Source organism: Equus quagga, unplaced genomic scaffold (assembly GCF_021613505.1).
Source record: "Equus quagga isolate Etosha38 unplaced genomic scaffold, UCLA_HA_Equagga_1.0 262_RagTag, whole genome shotgun sequence".
Taxonomy (NCBI): domain Eukaryota; kingdom Metazoa; phylum Chordata; class Mammalia; order Perissodactyla; family Equidae; genus Equus; species Equus quagga.
In genome coordinates this window covers 69699-84917 of record NW_025799867.1, presented here as the reverse complement: position 1 = coordinate 84917, position 15219 = coordinate 69699, and the positions used below count along the sequence as shown (strand labels likewise).

General features: G+C 41.8%; 1 protein-coding gene across 1 annotated transcript in view; it reads left to right on the top strand.

Moving 5' to 3' along the window:
* Positions 1 to 3342, top strand: part of LOC124233847 (carcinoembryonic antigen-related cell adhesion molecule 21-like) — a 90082-nt gene extending 86740 nt beyond the window's left edge. Inside the window, exon 4 of the mRNA XM_046651101.1 lies at positions 3080 to 3342. Within this exon, the coding sequence (XP_046507057.1) occupies positions 3080 to 3342 (263 nt within the window). The remainder of the gene's footprint in view (positions 1 to 3079) is intronic.
* The last annotated feature ends 11877 nt before the right edge of the window (positions 3343 to 15219 follow it).

Here is a 15219-nt window from a genome sequence, read left to right as displayed (position 1 = left end):
AATGAAAGGAAAAATGAGACTCAGTCAGTTTTCACGAGGCAACTCAAGAAAAACAATGGCAGATATCAGGTTTTGCTTCCAAAGCTGAGGAGCTTCTGTCTGTCCTGTCACTCTTTTCTGGATCATTCCTTAGACTCTATTGATTATTGGGTCACTGCATCCTGTCAGTCAAAATCACCTGGAAGGTTCTGATCCACATCTTTGCCCTGAGGCCTGATTACTCTCCCGATTGTTGTACTTGCTCCTGGTTCTCAGGTACTACTTTTGCTCAAAGCAGACCCATCATTACCCATCTATAGGAGAACATTGAAAATGGTGCCCCAGAGAAAATACAACTCTCTAGGTGATGGGGGTGTCTACAGTGGGAAGGATTCATCCCTGTTTAGCCAGGCAGTCAACTGGTTAGTGAAGACCCATAAGAGGGCTGGAGGGTGAAGTGGGGGTTGTGTGTGTCTCTCCCCTGTCCTGTGTCTTTTCATGACCAAATCCTGCTAACATATTGATATTTGAGAAAGTCTGTGCTTTCTCCCAGACATGGCACGGGTACCCTTACTTTCACTGAGTGCTCTGATCCTCATGAATATGTCTTGAGATACACAAGCCTGTCTTATTCTTTTAAGGACTCGGGTTGAATGAGAGGTGAGAGATGCCAACTCTGAGTGAAGATGCATGGGAGAAATCAAGGTACCACACAAGGCAATGTTCTGTGTTAACAACCTGCACAGAAGAGTTACCTACAGCCATCATCACAATCAGCAACTTCAACCCAGTGGAGCACAAGGGCCCTGTATTGTTAATGTGAACCTGAGATTCAGAACACCACCTACATGTTGTCAATCAACAGTCAGAGCCTGGATATAATAGGTCACATTGCATTCTGTGTAAAATTTTTGAATAATCACCATACTGTTATCCACAGTGACAGTAGCCATTCTAATAGATATGAAAGGTTATGCTATTGTAGTTTTGATTTGCATTTCCCCAAGGATTAATAATGTTGAGCATCTTTTCATGTGCTTATTGGCTATTTGTACATTTTCTATGGGGCAACATATATTCAAGAGCTTTGCCCATTTTTCTATCAGGTCATTTGGTTTTGTTCTTATTGAGTTTAGGAGTTGTATGTTCTGGATATTGACCCCTTATTGATATGTAATTTGCAAATTATTTTCTCCCATTTTATAGGTGACCTTTCGCTCTATTGATTGTGTCTTTTGATGAATTGGAGTTTTGTTTTTTATTTTTAACAAAGTCCAATTTGTCTGTTTTTTCTTTTCTTTTTCTTTGCTTGTGTTCTTAGGGTCAAATTAAAGAAATCATTGCCAAATATAATGTCACGAAGATTTTCCCCTACGTTTTCTTCTAAGAGTTTTATAGTTTTAGGTCTTACCCTTAGAGTTTGATCCATTTTGAGTTAATTTGTGTACATGATGTAAGACATTGGTCCAACTTCATTCTTCTGCATGGAATTATCCAGTTTTCCAAAATTGTTTGCTGAAACAACTGTCCTTTCTCCATTGAATGGTCTGGGCTCCCTTGTCAAAATCATCTGATCACATAATCGAGGCTTTATTTCTGGATCTCTATTGTATTCCATGGCCTATATGTATCTTTTTATGTCAGTGCCGCACTATTTTGATTCTTCAGCTCTATGGTTTTCAAATCAGGATGTGGGAATCCTCCAATTTTATTCTCTTTTTTAAAGATTGTTTTAACTATTCAGGTTCCCTTGAATTTTTGGTTGGATTTGTCTATTTCTGCAAAAACTTCACTGAGATTTTGATAAGGATTGTATAAAATGTGTAGATAGTTGGGGGTATAATGGCATCTTAACAATATTAATTCTTCCCATCCATAAACATGGATGCCTTTCCATTTCTTTGTGTCTTCTTTCATTACTTTCAGAATGTTTGATAGTTTTCTGTATACACATCTTTCACCTCCTTAAGTTTATTCCTAAGTATTTTATTCTTTTTTATGCTATTGGAAATGGAATTGTTTTCCTAATTTCCTTTCTGGACTGTTTATTATTATTGTATATAAACATAAACATATTTTGAATGTTGATTTTGTTTCCTGCAATTTTGTGGAATTTGTATATTAGATCTAACAGTTCTTTTGTGTCCAGATGGAATTTTTAGAGTTTTCTACATATAAGATTTTGTCTTCTGCTAAAAGAGATAATTCTTCTTCTTCCTTTCCAATTTGGATGCCTTTTATTTCTTCTTGCCTCATTGTTCTGCCTAGTACTCCTAGTACTATGTTAAATAGAAGTGGCGAAAGCAGCATTCTTGTCTTTTTCATGATCATAGAGGAAAATTTCAGTATTTCACCATTGAGTAACATGCCAGCTTCAGGCATTTCAGTTATGACCTTTGTCATATTGAGTAGTTTCCTTATATTCTTAACAGTCCATGTCTTTTCTCTAACCACTTCTCTCTAGAGATTTCCTTCACTGTGATATTCAGTCCACAGGCCAAGAAATAAAAGTCATATTCAGAGTAAAAAATTCTTTATATTATATGTTCTCCAGGTCCTAAGGTTGTGAAGCCTGGTGTGGCCATCTTCACTCCCTAATAAATTATTTAACAAGAAGTAAATGCATTCTCACTTTATGTAATGTCCCCTTGGCCCCAGAGACAGACAGGGCTGGCAAGCCTGCCTTCCCAAACACATGTAAGACTCTATAGTGAATGTGGCCTGATCTTATTGACATCAAAGAAAGTTCTAGGAAAAAGATCAGTAAAAGTTCATGAGAGAAAAATTCAACCTGATGATGAGTTTGTAGGACACATGGGATGAGTAGCAGTTCCTGGTGCTGATACTACAGAGATATACTGGGGAACTCATCAGGGGTACCCTTGGGGTTATCTGGGGATCAACGTGGGAGGTACAGCCATCTCCTTACAGATTTTCATCTGAACAAAGACACTCATCCTTCTGCAGGAATCAAGGCCATCCTCTGAGTCACTATTTTAGAGCTCACTGGGGCCCCGTGAGTGGCTGTGATCTTTGAGGAAGGAGAATGGCCCCAGATCCCAGGCCCACTCTGTCAGTCACCTCCTCTGTTTCTCTACAGAGTCAGTGGCACAGCTCTCCAACCAAGCTAGCAACACCACAGTCACAGAACACAAGGATGCCGTGGTCCTGACCTGCCTCACAAATGACACTGGGATCTCCATCCAGTGGTTCTTCAGTAATCAGAGTCTATGGCTCACAGAGAGACTGAAGCTGTCCCATGACAACAGCACTCTCATTATAGACCCTGTCAGAAGGGAGGATGCTGGGGATCATCAGTGTGAAGTCTCCAACCTGGTCAGTTCCAGCAAAATTGACCTCTGAGGCTGGATGTGAAATATGAGTCAGGCCCTCTGGATCTCTTCTCATCCTCTGTTACTAATCTCTGAACAGATTGTTTGTCTTATCTGTAGAATGAGGGTTCTGATACACTTTTAAAGTAGAGTTGTTGTAATAGTCAATGATGAAGGTGGCAATTCCTTAGAAGACTTGCATTAAGTCAATAAATCTTCACCAATGTGAACTGGTTTTGTCATTATTGTTGGCTCAATGCCAAATTCCACCCCAGATTTAAGCTCTTGTTGGTCTCAGTTCCACCATCTCCACGGTAGAAGGATGAGAAGTGGTTGTGCAGTGAGAGGTGGGAGCCCATGATAAGCTCTCAGGAATCCCAGTTCTACGCCTCCTCCAAGTGGAGGCGTGGACGATGCCTGGACTGTGACACAGACATCAGGAATAGTCAGGAGCACATCCATGTGAGTATCAACACTGATCATTTTCCCCCTGACTGATTCCTCTCAAAGAATTCCTAGAGTCTTCCAGAATTTTTTGTGTCAATAGAGTATTTTTGTGTCGATAGAGTTTTTTGTGTAGGTTCAGTAAGACTCTGTATTCCTTGTAACTAGGATATCATTGGAAACCTTTCTGATAGAACCACAGCTCTAAATTGAATGTCCTAGTTGAGAATGATGCCCATGGGATCAGATATGACCCACACTTTAAGAAGCTAAGGTTGACGTGATGAGGATTTGGGGATCTGAAGACAAGAAGATGTCACGCAAAGTTATAGAGACTGCAGGTGAGTCCTGATGTCTAGGCTTCTTAATATCAAGGGGCTGTTAAAAGTCCCACCTGAGGTTCCTTAGGAAACCCTGCATCAGAGGAAACTATGTAGTGAGTACAATCCCACCACAACTGTGTAAATAATCAGGCCAAATTGAATGAGAGAAGCCTTGTTTCAGGATGAAGAACACATTTCCTTGGAGATGATCTTTGTTCAAAAGGAAAGTGACTGTCAGAGAAATGTTGTGTTTCCATGGAAAAGTCCAGCAAGCAGAGCCTTCTGATAAGATTCTGGCCCTGTTCACTGTCTCTCAGCTATTTTGCACCTCTTTATAAATTGCAGGGAACTGATGGAGATGCAGACTGGATCTTGGCTGATTGAGATGTGTTTACGTTTTCTCTCCCTCTGTGCAGAAAACAGTCTTATCATGAGCTAGAGGCCTAATATTCCCCTCAGATTCCCTAAACTTTAGACAGTTCTTCCTGACTATAGGCCTCCTGCCTCCATTTTCTCAGAGAATTTCCTTTAGAAATGTAATCGCAATCTGTACTTGTAGGTTCTTTCTCTGCCCTTTTGAAATGTATATAAATCTCCTTAAAATTTTCTTGCCAGTTTTAAGATCCAATTAATCTCTTTTTAAAGGGCCTGTGCCCAACCCTTTGAAATGCAATTCTCCTGGAAGATCCTGCCCCTACTTCTCAGTCTCTGAGGGAGGGCAGGAGACTAACTTGGGTGGTTCCCTTTACAGCCAGGATGTAAAGCAACCTCCTGTCACAATTTTATGAGGTTTACTTTTCTTTATAGTAAGGCTGATTATCAAAACACAAGTGCCTACATTGCCCTCTACCTACTTTTAACATCTCTGCAGCCTTTTGTTCCAGGAGCTGAGTTCAGTCTCTCCTCTATCACACTGGTGTTGAATAAAGTCTTTCTGCCTCGTTAACTTTGGTACTGTATGCAGAAGAGAAACAGCCAAGGGCTGGACCACGGGGCTCCGGGAACTGGAAGAAGGCTGGAGCAACCGATGGCATGGCAATCATACTCCTTACTCACTTTGATGGAGAGACAGTGGGAGGGGTGCCCACAACAGCTCCCCTTGTGGCTGCTTTTTTACAACTACTACACAAAAGTGGCAGACAGCCAACAAACTATGTTTACATTGTGCAGGTTACGTAGACGTTTACATACATGGTTGGCGCATGTGTTGTCCTGCAGCGGACATGCTGAGTCACATCTGCCTGGAAGCTGCTCTGGCCTGATTGCCCACAGTACCTCCATCTACCTTCAGGTGCACGTTTTATTTTGACATTGCCTGCCTGTAATTAGCTGATCCTGTCATCTTGCACACAGTGTCAATCCTCACCATATTTTCAAATCCCCCAGTGTCTTTCCTTATCTGTGTATTATCTTCCAAAAGAACATTTCCAATTTTCTGGCCTCTTTCTGACTTGGTGTCCAGAGAAGGAGATGACCTGACTCGTAGATCCTTTTGGTGTCCCATCTTGCCTCATGCTGAACCTTTGTCACTGGGATCTGAGAAGCACTGTGAGCTAAATTCCAAGGACTTGTGAGAGACATTTAATGCACCTTACTGCGGTGGCCTGACCGCAACTTTGTCCTCATTCACACTCGTTTTTCACTACCTTCAAAGAACAAGTTCACACAGATATTTAAAGATAATTTGTCATAAAACCCAACAACTCCAGTGGACAAGCAGGTCCTTGCTACATCAGTCACTTTGACGTCCATGCAGGACCACCCTGTCCAAGGTCCTCCCCAGCCTCGGGCTCGGGCCAGACATCTGCATCTTCATTTCTCTGTTTTTTTCATTGTTTTTACAAACTCCATGTGCCTATTCTAAGGAAAGTCCAAAAACAGAACCTGGGAAATAGTAAATAGAATCTATCTTCAGTTTCTGTATCCTTTCCTTCTCCTTTTGGCCTCTGGGGTATTTGGCTGAATCCTTGGAGACCCAGCAGTGATAGGGAGAATGGGTAAGCAGAGGTGGGCATTGAGGTGCGGTCAGGAGGGGTGGGTCTGCACAGAGTCTGGATGAGAAATAGCAAAGCCTGGGTGGTGTTTAGGGTTGTTACGCATGATTTGTGATTAAAATTATCCAGTGGGGCCTTGTAGGAGGGCTATTTTTGGGGGTTTGAGGATTCTGATGGCAGGACAGACCTTCATGTTAAGGGAGGAGCAATTGGAGCTGGTGCAATGAAGTTGTGGGTGCCATCATTCCAGATGCAGATGGGTGTGAGGGGTGAGACATAGCAGTGGGGGGAAATGATAAGATTCTCAGGACTGTGACTAGTGTCCTGACATTGAGAACAAGACAGAGCACCATGTGAACAGGCTGAAGGGGACATGGGATGGGGACAAGGGGGAGAGGGAGATGAGCATCCAGTGACCAGAGTTTTCCAGTCCCCAGTTCTAACTAGTTGAAGCATGTGCAGGTTGCTCTCAAAGGCTGGGAACACTGTGGAAAAGCCAGATCTTACCCTTGTACCCTGAGACCTGTATCAGTTGAGTCAACAAGTGAGCCACGATCCCAGATTTGTGTGTGATTGAGAAAGCCTGAAAAGGAGCCTGGGGACAGGCAAGTGAGGACAGATGTGGGGGTCGGGATTGGAGGCAGAATGAAGTTGGAGTGTGTGGAGACTTTTCATTCTTTGTTGACTAGTCAGAGTGAACTTCCTATGAGTGTACAAGTGAGAGTTGTGTGGCAGGTGTCAGTGAGGAGTGGAAGGTGCCGTGACAGCCTGGGCACCTGTCATCCTCTGATACAGGGCATACCACTTCCATTTGTGATGCCTCTGTTCTCCCTACTTGATCTTATGCTGTTGGGTGTGATAGAACCCAGGTCAGGATGAGGAATTCTGGCTCCCTGGCATATTACATCCCATGTTCAGACACTTCACTTCTCCTGATACCTAGAGGCAGGTCAGGAGCTGTTTTTCTATTACTGCAGAAGGCATGGCCTTGCTCAGAACCCTAAGAGTCTGAATAGAATTCTCTCATTAAGTCATGCTAGAGGCTCCACAAATCACCTTTCATTCTTCTAACTTGGATTGGATGGAGGTACATGTGCAGGAACTTGTCCTTTCCTCTGGAGAGAGTGTCTACAATGCCCCAGACTATTGGAGCCCTAAAACCTTCATAGCTGTAGCAGATCAATGAATGGTCACAGATGTGAATGGCCCTACAGGCCCTAGAACTCTCACACTCTGCTTAAATTGTTGATTGTTAGAGCTGACCCTGTACTGATGTCATTGTCAACACTGATGCAATTGTCTTTGATCACCCAGAACAGGAGGCATCCACTTCCACCCTTTGGATTACATGTGTCTTTCTAAGGCTTTCAGAATCCTTGACATTTCTTGTTCAACAGTAGCAGGAACGTTTCTAGTTCTCATCAAGTATAATATGAGTTGTAGGTGTCTAGGTTTCTTACGACTTGTATTGATGTGGAATTGACTTGGAGGATGAACACATGCATTTGCTTTGATAGGCAGTGTCGGCTTCATGGGCTCCTAATGTGTATTATTGCTTAGAGGGGCCTGGGGTAGATTTAATGCTGTGCTTTGCCATCTTGAAATTCTTAATGATTTTTGAACAAGGACTCCTGATTTCCACTTTACACTGAGTTTTGAAATTTTTGTAGCTGGTTCTGCCCCTAGGAGTGACCATAGGTGCTAGACTTCCTTGGGAAAAATTATTTGACATTTTTGAGTGGTGCACTTGAAAATGTGGCCACCAGATGGTGGCACCACTGCTGGGTAACCTGGAGGGTTGTAAAGAAAGATGTAAGAGTTTGGCCTTTTCCGCTCTATTTGTGTTATTATATGTCTCTAACTTTACACCCCACTCCACCCCCTACTCCTGCCAACCCTCTCATCTGTAGTTTACAGAAGGAAAGTTCTCCAGGCCTTACGTACTTCAGAGATTCAAATTTTGGACTCCACAGCCAAAGTAGAAATGAAGAAATCACAGCCAGATGGCTCAAATGTGAGTAGCATTAAATAGACATCATAAATTCCACACTGAGTGTTGGTCTTAGAAAAATATTGGAGAGATAGTGATGGGAAGGGGAGTGTTATGGTGATGGGGAAGAAAGGAGATGAGTCCTCATCTTCCAAGATGGATGACCTTAGATAATGACTGAAAGTGAAAAATCAGTAAGTAGCCTCAGAGCATGTTATTCAGAGATGACTTTGGTTAAAAACAGAGGAGCTGCTGCTGCTGTTTGAGGAAGATCTCCTCTGTGGCCCAGAGAGGAAAAGCCAGGACTTTCCTGTTATCACTCTGAACAGAACACACAGAGACACTTGGATTATCATGGCCAAATCCAGTGTTGTCACAAATACAAGAAAGAGAACATCCAACAGGAGCTAACCGGGGCTGGTTTTATTCACAGTGTGAATGTCAGTAACAGAATAATAATTTCATTTTTCCAGCAACAATGTGCTGCCCTACAAGCTTAAATCTCCTCGGGTTTGTAGGTCATTCACATCAAAACAATATGCCCTCTCTGGGCAAACCTTACACACCTGATTTAGATCCTTCCTAGAAGACCAAATGTCTTAGGTCTTTGATAATATGACATATGATGTAGACTGACTTGTTCTATCTGTTTGATGTTTTGACATCTGGAGAATAGAATTGAAAAGTTATAATCCTTGATTCATGACCCAGTATCATCAGTGGTCCATAGAAGGCCTGTCTTTCTTTTTTAGAAAACTATTACTTATTTAACTTAATGTTAGTTTTTACTTATATATTTGGAATCAGGCTCTAGTTGCAGCTTCCAGAAGATCTCCAAGGGTAAGACTGGAGGTTCAGCTTAGTGAGGAAGTTCTTCCTACTTCCTGGATGAAAAAACTGGGAAATCACGAACCTGTGCTGGTGCCACAGCACCTCTGCAGCCTTTTGGTAGAGACAAGCTAGGGATTCACTGGCTCCATGGCCCTGAGTGTGGGTATAGGCTCCACCTGCATCTCACAAGAAACACTTCCTTTTTTCCAAACATGAATCTACTGTCAGAGATTCTGAGAACTGCCGTCCTCAGGTTCTCAGGCTTTCATTTGTTTCTCAAAAGTTTGGAATGGATAGTTAAGTCAATCTGGGGTATCTATCCTGGATGTCATAGGGCACATCCAATGAAACAGGTCCACAACCAAGACATCTGTTCCTCTGCCTCACAACCTCATCCACCTAGAGTCTTCCTCTGTTCAGTCAAGACTAACTCCATCCTTCCAGGGGCTCAGGTTGGAAATCTTGGAATTGTCCTTGATGCCTCTGTTGCTCTCCCACTAATATCTAATGCACATGAAAACCCTGGAATTCAGCCACAGAATATGAGTAGAATCCAAACACTCAGGTCCAAACCACCACCACTGCTACATGAGGTTATTGTGATAGTCTCCTAACTGGTCTTCCTGCCTCCTCCTTGTCCCCATCTCCATTATATCTGTCTCTTCACAGTAAGATCTCTGAATCCTCACAGACGAATTCTTTTAAAGCCCAGATAAGGTCATCCTTTTTCTGCTCAAAGCCCCCCTGTCACTCACATCTCAATCACACCAAAATCCCATGTCCTCACCACAGCCCACAGGCCCAGGTTAGTGCTACTTAAAGTGCTGGTCTTCAGCAAGACAGGAAATATCCACCAGAAGGACAATCAACTCAGTGTTTTGTGGAGAAAGTCTTGCAATGAAGAAAATGTCACCTCAAATCAACAAGACACTTAGTGATATGGTTGGTCTACTTTCTGATTCAAGCTCCTTGGATCTTTGCAGATCACTCTTTGAGTAGCACTGTCCTGTACAAACTGGTCCCTGCCTACACTGTAATGTTGTCCTCCTCATCCCATCTGTTGTGGTTGCAGTAGCTTCCTGACCCTCAAACATGCCAAGCAAGCTCCTACCCCAGGGCCTTTGTACTGGCTGTTCCCTCTTCCTGGAATAATCTTCCTCTGGAGACATGCCTGGTCCCTCTCTCCCTTCCTTCATCTCCTGCTCAAATATCACCTTGTCAAGGGGGATTTCTTGACCATCTCATATAAAATAGAAAGACTCCCCAACCCAGCCACTCCCTATCTCTTTCACTCACTTTATTTTCCTTTAGAAGACTTATCGCCATCTGAAATACTGCTTTTTTATTTACCTTGTTTTCCCCTCCCTCTTCACTAGAACCTCAGCTGCCTCAGTTCAGTGACTGTCAGGTTCACTTTTGTGTTCCTTATAATCCTGGGCAGAATGTGTTCTCAGTGCTCAGAAAATAGATTAACTTACCTGTGAATAATTGCACACTGGGAATAAATTTCACTCTCTAAAATCTGGATGATTCCTGCCCTGTCAACATGTTGGAATCATGGAAGGATGGGCCTTCTTCCTCATATCTGTAACTATGTCACAAAACACCCCAAACTTAACATTGCTCCATGTCTGAAATGGTGAGGGATCCGGAATCTTTATAAACTTCAGTCATGATGAGAGATGATACATTTGTGACAGGAGACACAGAGAAACCAAAATCTTGGGTGAAGTTCTCTGCAGGAGGAACACTGGGGTCCCTGTGGAGGGTCCACCCTCCTGGCTTTTCATGCCTTTCGTCATGCCATCTCTGTGATGACCCTGAGAGAGTCACACTGTTCTCATCCTGCTTTTACAGGGAGAAAACAGAGACTGACACTGGTCTTGTCACTTAACCACATCCATGTGAAACAGAAGGACTAGTCTCTCTCTTATCTACACACACACTCATAATACATATATTAGACCCATAGGTTAGTTTCTGGCTTCTTTGTACTGAGCATTGTGTTTCAGAGATACACCCAGGTTGGCATGTGTGGTCATATTTCTCTCATTGTCATACTATTACGCTTCTTAAGGAAATAACACGTAACCTTAAATTACATTGTAAAGGTAGGATCATTGAATGTCTACAGGGCATGATCAGGATATTTTGAAAGGGAAAAGTCATCATACTTTTAAGGGCATGTTATACATTTCACAGGAGAGTATCTTTACTGCTAATAAGGAGATATGATCATTTCATTTTCTAGAAGGACCAGCTCATTACTCGTAAAAGCTTGGGTATTCTGTTTTTAAAGAGATGTGATTCTTCTATCTTTTGAAAGGGCCGTATAACATTATTTTAATAGATGACTTCATTAATTATAAAGGGCAATATGATATCATTTATTTAAAATAGATCATTTTATTTTTGCAAAAATATTATTTGTTTTAAAAATAATGCAATTATCTGTTTAAAGACAAAATGATTATGGACCAAAACCATGAACATTACTTTATAAGTTATTTTATTTAAAAAGTATGAGAAAGATCATACCACATAGGCAAAAATTAGCACAATATAACAACTAACACCTGGGTAATCACCCAAGTCAGGAATTAGTTCACTGACAGCTTCAGAAGCACCTCTGGGTCCAGTCCTGGCCACAAGCTTCTCTCTTGAACCTAGAAGTGACAGTTCCCTGAATTCATGGTCATTCCCATTATTTCCTTCACAGTTTTCCCAACTACACCTGAATCTACAAATTGTGATTAAAATTTGTGTTCTTGAACTGCCATTAACACACATCACACTCCAACTGCCAACTTATCTTGAATACTTTACTCTCTACTAGGTTTTAAGTTTCAAGGCTATTGAAGTAAGAAAAGATCATTCCTCTTTTTCCTCCTAACTTTATTTTTTATTGTGTTAAAATACTCATAAATAAAATTTGCAATTGAATCATTTTTCAGTGTGCAATTCATTGGCATTGAGTGTACTCAAAATGTTGTAGAGCCATAAATAGTATCTATTTCCACATGAGATTTTGTCTTTTAAACATTTCAAGATGATCTTGGTGTGTAGACAGTTTGCTCAGTTTTTGAGCAATAATCAAACCACAATCAGTGCTGTTTGTTTGAAAACATCATCTTACAAAGATATTATTTTTAAACATCTCATGACCAACTGGTTATAAGAACTGGAACTATCTTGCCCACTACAAATATTGGCAGCCTCTGAATTTGAAATTAGACATCTGGTTTAAGAATGGCATTGACTATTTCTTCTGCCCCTATCATTAGTCTGTTAGAGAAGTCATTATCTCATCCACAAGATGTACAGCCATGGTTTCTACTAGAACCACCCTAGCCTTGTGCTTTGCACATGAAATAATCTAATGGTTGGAAAACACATTGTGTCTTCCTGCTTCAGTCCCAGTTATGACTTCATCCCTGTAGAGTCAGCCATGAAAGAAGTAAAGGATATGTTTTCTGCCCATCCCACACAGCAGAGATCCTGCTGTTTAAAAAACCTGTGTTACAGTGCCCAGCACCATGGGTCATCCACAGTCACCACCCTCCATCCAGACCAACAGGTGTGACACAAACAGTGAAAATGTCCAGGGGTGAGAGACAGCAGAGACCCTCCCATAGTGATTGTTGAGGCAGCTTAAAGAGGTACTAATAAGGAGACAGCATTTTACCACAATCAAGTAAACGGGGTTAGAAAAGATTTTGCAAAAGCTTGTAATATAAATTCTGAACATTTAAAAATTCTCTTGTGTATTTGGTAGGCTGAATAATGACTGCCAAAAGTATCTAGAGACTCATATACAAAACCTGTGATTGTCTCTTTATATGGCAAAACCGACTGTGCAGATGTGATGAAGTTAAGGATCTGAGATGAGGAGAATATTCTGGATCATCCTACATGGAATCCCATCATTCTCCTAAGAGACAGGCAGAAGGACTGAGTGAGAAGAGATGTCAGGATGAAAGCAGGGAGAGGAAAGGCTTGTGATGCTGCCATGATGCAAGGAATGAGGACAGTCTCTTGAAGTTGGAAGTCAAGGCAAGGACTTTCTCCCAGAGCCTCCAGAGAGAGCAGCGACTTGCAGACACCTTGATGTCGGCCTAGCGAACCCAGTGCATTCATGGGAAACTAATACAAATGCCAATAGCAACATCAGAAAGTACAAATTCTTACATGTTTTTTCACAAAGACAGAGACTGCTCTTTCAAAGCTTCTATCTACAGCAGGCACACAACAGTATTTTCATTTTTAAGCTTTAGAGTCTGAGCCGTCACTTCAGATAAAGTAATAATAAAGACTCTGTGGCACAAAGTGTCAGGTATAGTTCAAGGTTGGAGGAAGCTCAGAATCAACCCAGTGGAAATGGGCCCTCTGGTTACTGTCATTGCCACTCAGAGCAGGGCTACAGGCCTGAGGCCTGAATGGATTCCAGCTAGTACCTGGGAGGGCAGCCCCTGGGGGTGTGGACAGGTGAAGGCAGGGAGAGGTAGTGGGTAAGATGCAGGCTGTAGGAGAAAGGATCTGCCAGAGTGTGGAGAAATTGGAACCCTTGTGTGTTGTTGGCAGGAATAAAACATGGTACAGCTGCTGTGAAAAACAATATAGTGATTCCTCAAAAACTTAAATGTAGAAAGATGATATGATCCAGCACGTTTGCTTCTGTGTATGTATACTGAAAAGAATTGAATGCAGAAAATCAAAGAGATATTTGTAAACCCATGTTCATAGCAGCTTTATCCATAGTATTTATCATGTAAAAGCAACCCAATTATCCATTGATGGATGAAGGGATAGGCCAAAGGTAGTAAATCTATTCAAAGGAATATTATTCAGCCTTAAAAAAGAAAAGTTATTCTGCAATGTGGAGCAGAGTGGATTAACCTTGAGTGCATTAAGCTAAGTAAAAAAAAATCCAGTCACAAAAAGACAAATACTGTATGATTCCACTTGTTTGAGGGACTTAGCCAAAATCATAGAGACAGAAAGCATAACGGTGGTTGACAGGGGCTAAGGGAGGGAAAGATGGGGAGTTATTGTTTAAAATTTTTTTTTTTCAGTTTTACAAGGTGAAATGAGTCATGGGGATGGGTTGTGGTGATGGTTTCACCATGTGAATGTATTTGATACCAAAAAACTTTGCATTTCAAAAGAGTTATGATGGCAAATTTTATGTTATGTGTATTTTACCACAATAATAAAAAGAAAAAAAGAAAGAAACCATATCTTTTAATGTGAATCCCAATGGTACCCTTGAATACAGAGTGAAGAAAGTCCAAAGTGCACCATCTGGCTCTCTTGGGGCTAAGATAGGTGGATTTCCAAGAAGCAGTTGTCCTGGTCCCCTCCCTGTGACTTTGCAGTGCTCACAGGCCCTGAGTGGGTTCCCTCAATGTCCTAATCTGAGGCTTGTTCCTGGGAGGAAATTAATAAAGGGAGACATATTTTGTGCCTTTTGCAAAAATTCTCTCTGCTTTAACCATCTGTTAATGTCCTGGGTAACCCTCCTCCTCCGTCCTGTTCTGCTACTGACTACACGTTTCACCATGAGGGCACAGGCTCAACTGAATGTCCTTAGAAAAGGCAAAGTTTCTTAAACAGAGGGAGAACTTCAATAGCCGCACTGGGGGACTGACTTTGGCTATCCCCAACCCAGCTTGTCTCGGATGTCTCCTTCCTCCTCATCCCTTCTCCTCATTTATCCTTCATTTTACATCTCAGACTCTTCAGCTGTCTTGAATCCTTTGATCTGTCCCCCTCCACACTTCTACCTCCTCCACCTCTCCCTTCCAGCCTTGGCCCCTCAACCCCCATAGTTATTGGAACTGGGGCCTCCTTCCCCATCATGGGCTCTTGAGAGGCTCAAAGACTGCAAGAACAACAGCCTGAGGCTGAAACAGGCTGGTAGAAAACAGGAAATGAACCCACAAACCACCCACATTTTGTACAAGAGCTTCATCTATTGAGGCACGAGGTTCTCAAAGGACCCAAGGTTCTTAACCACAAACTTCTCTCTTAAAAAAGGGTTTATTTAATTACAGTAAAAAACATAATATTAAATTACCATCATGAACTATTAACCAGTATACAGTTCAGTAGTGTATATATATTCTTGTGCAACAGATCTCTAGCACTTTTTCATCACACAAAACTGAAAACCTCTACCCACTGAAAAATTTCCATTTCCTCCTCCCCTCAGCCTCTGATAACTACCATTCTTCTTTCTGTTTCTACAAATGTGACTGCTTCAGATACCTCATGTAAGGAAACATGTAGTATTTGTCTTTTTGTGACTGGCTTATTTCACTCAGCAT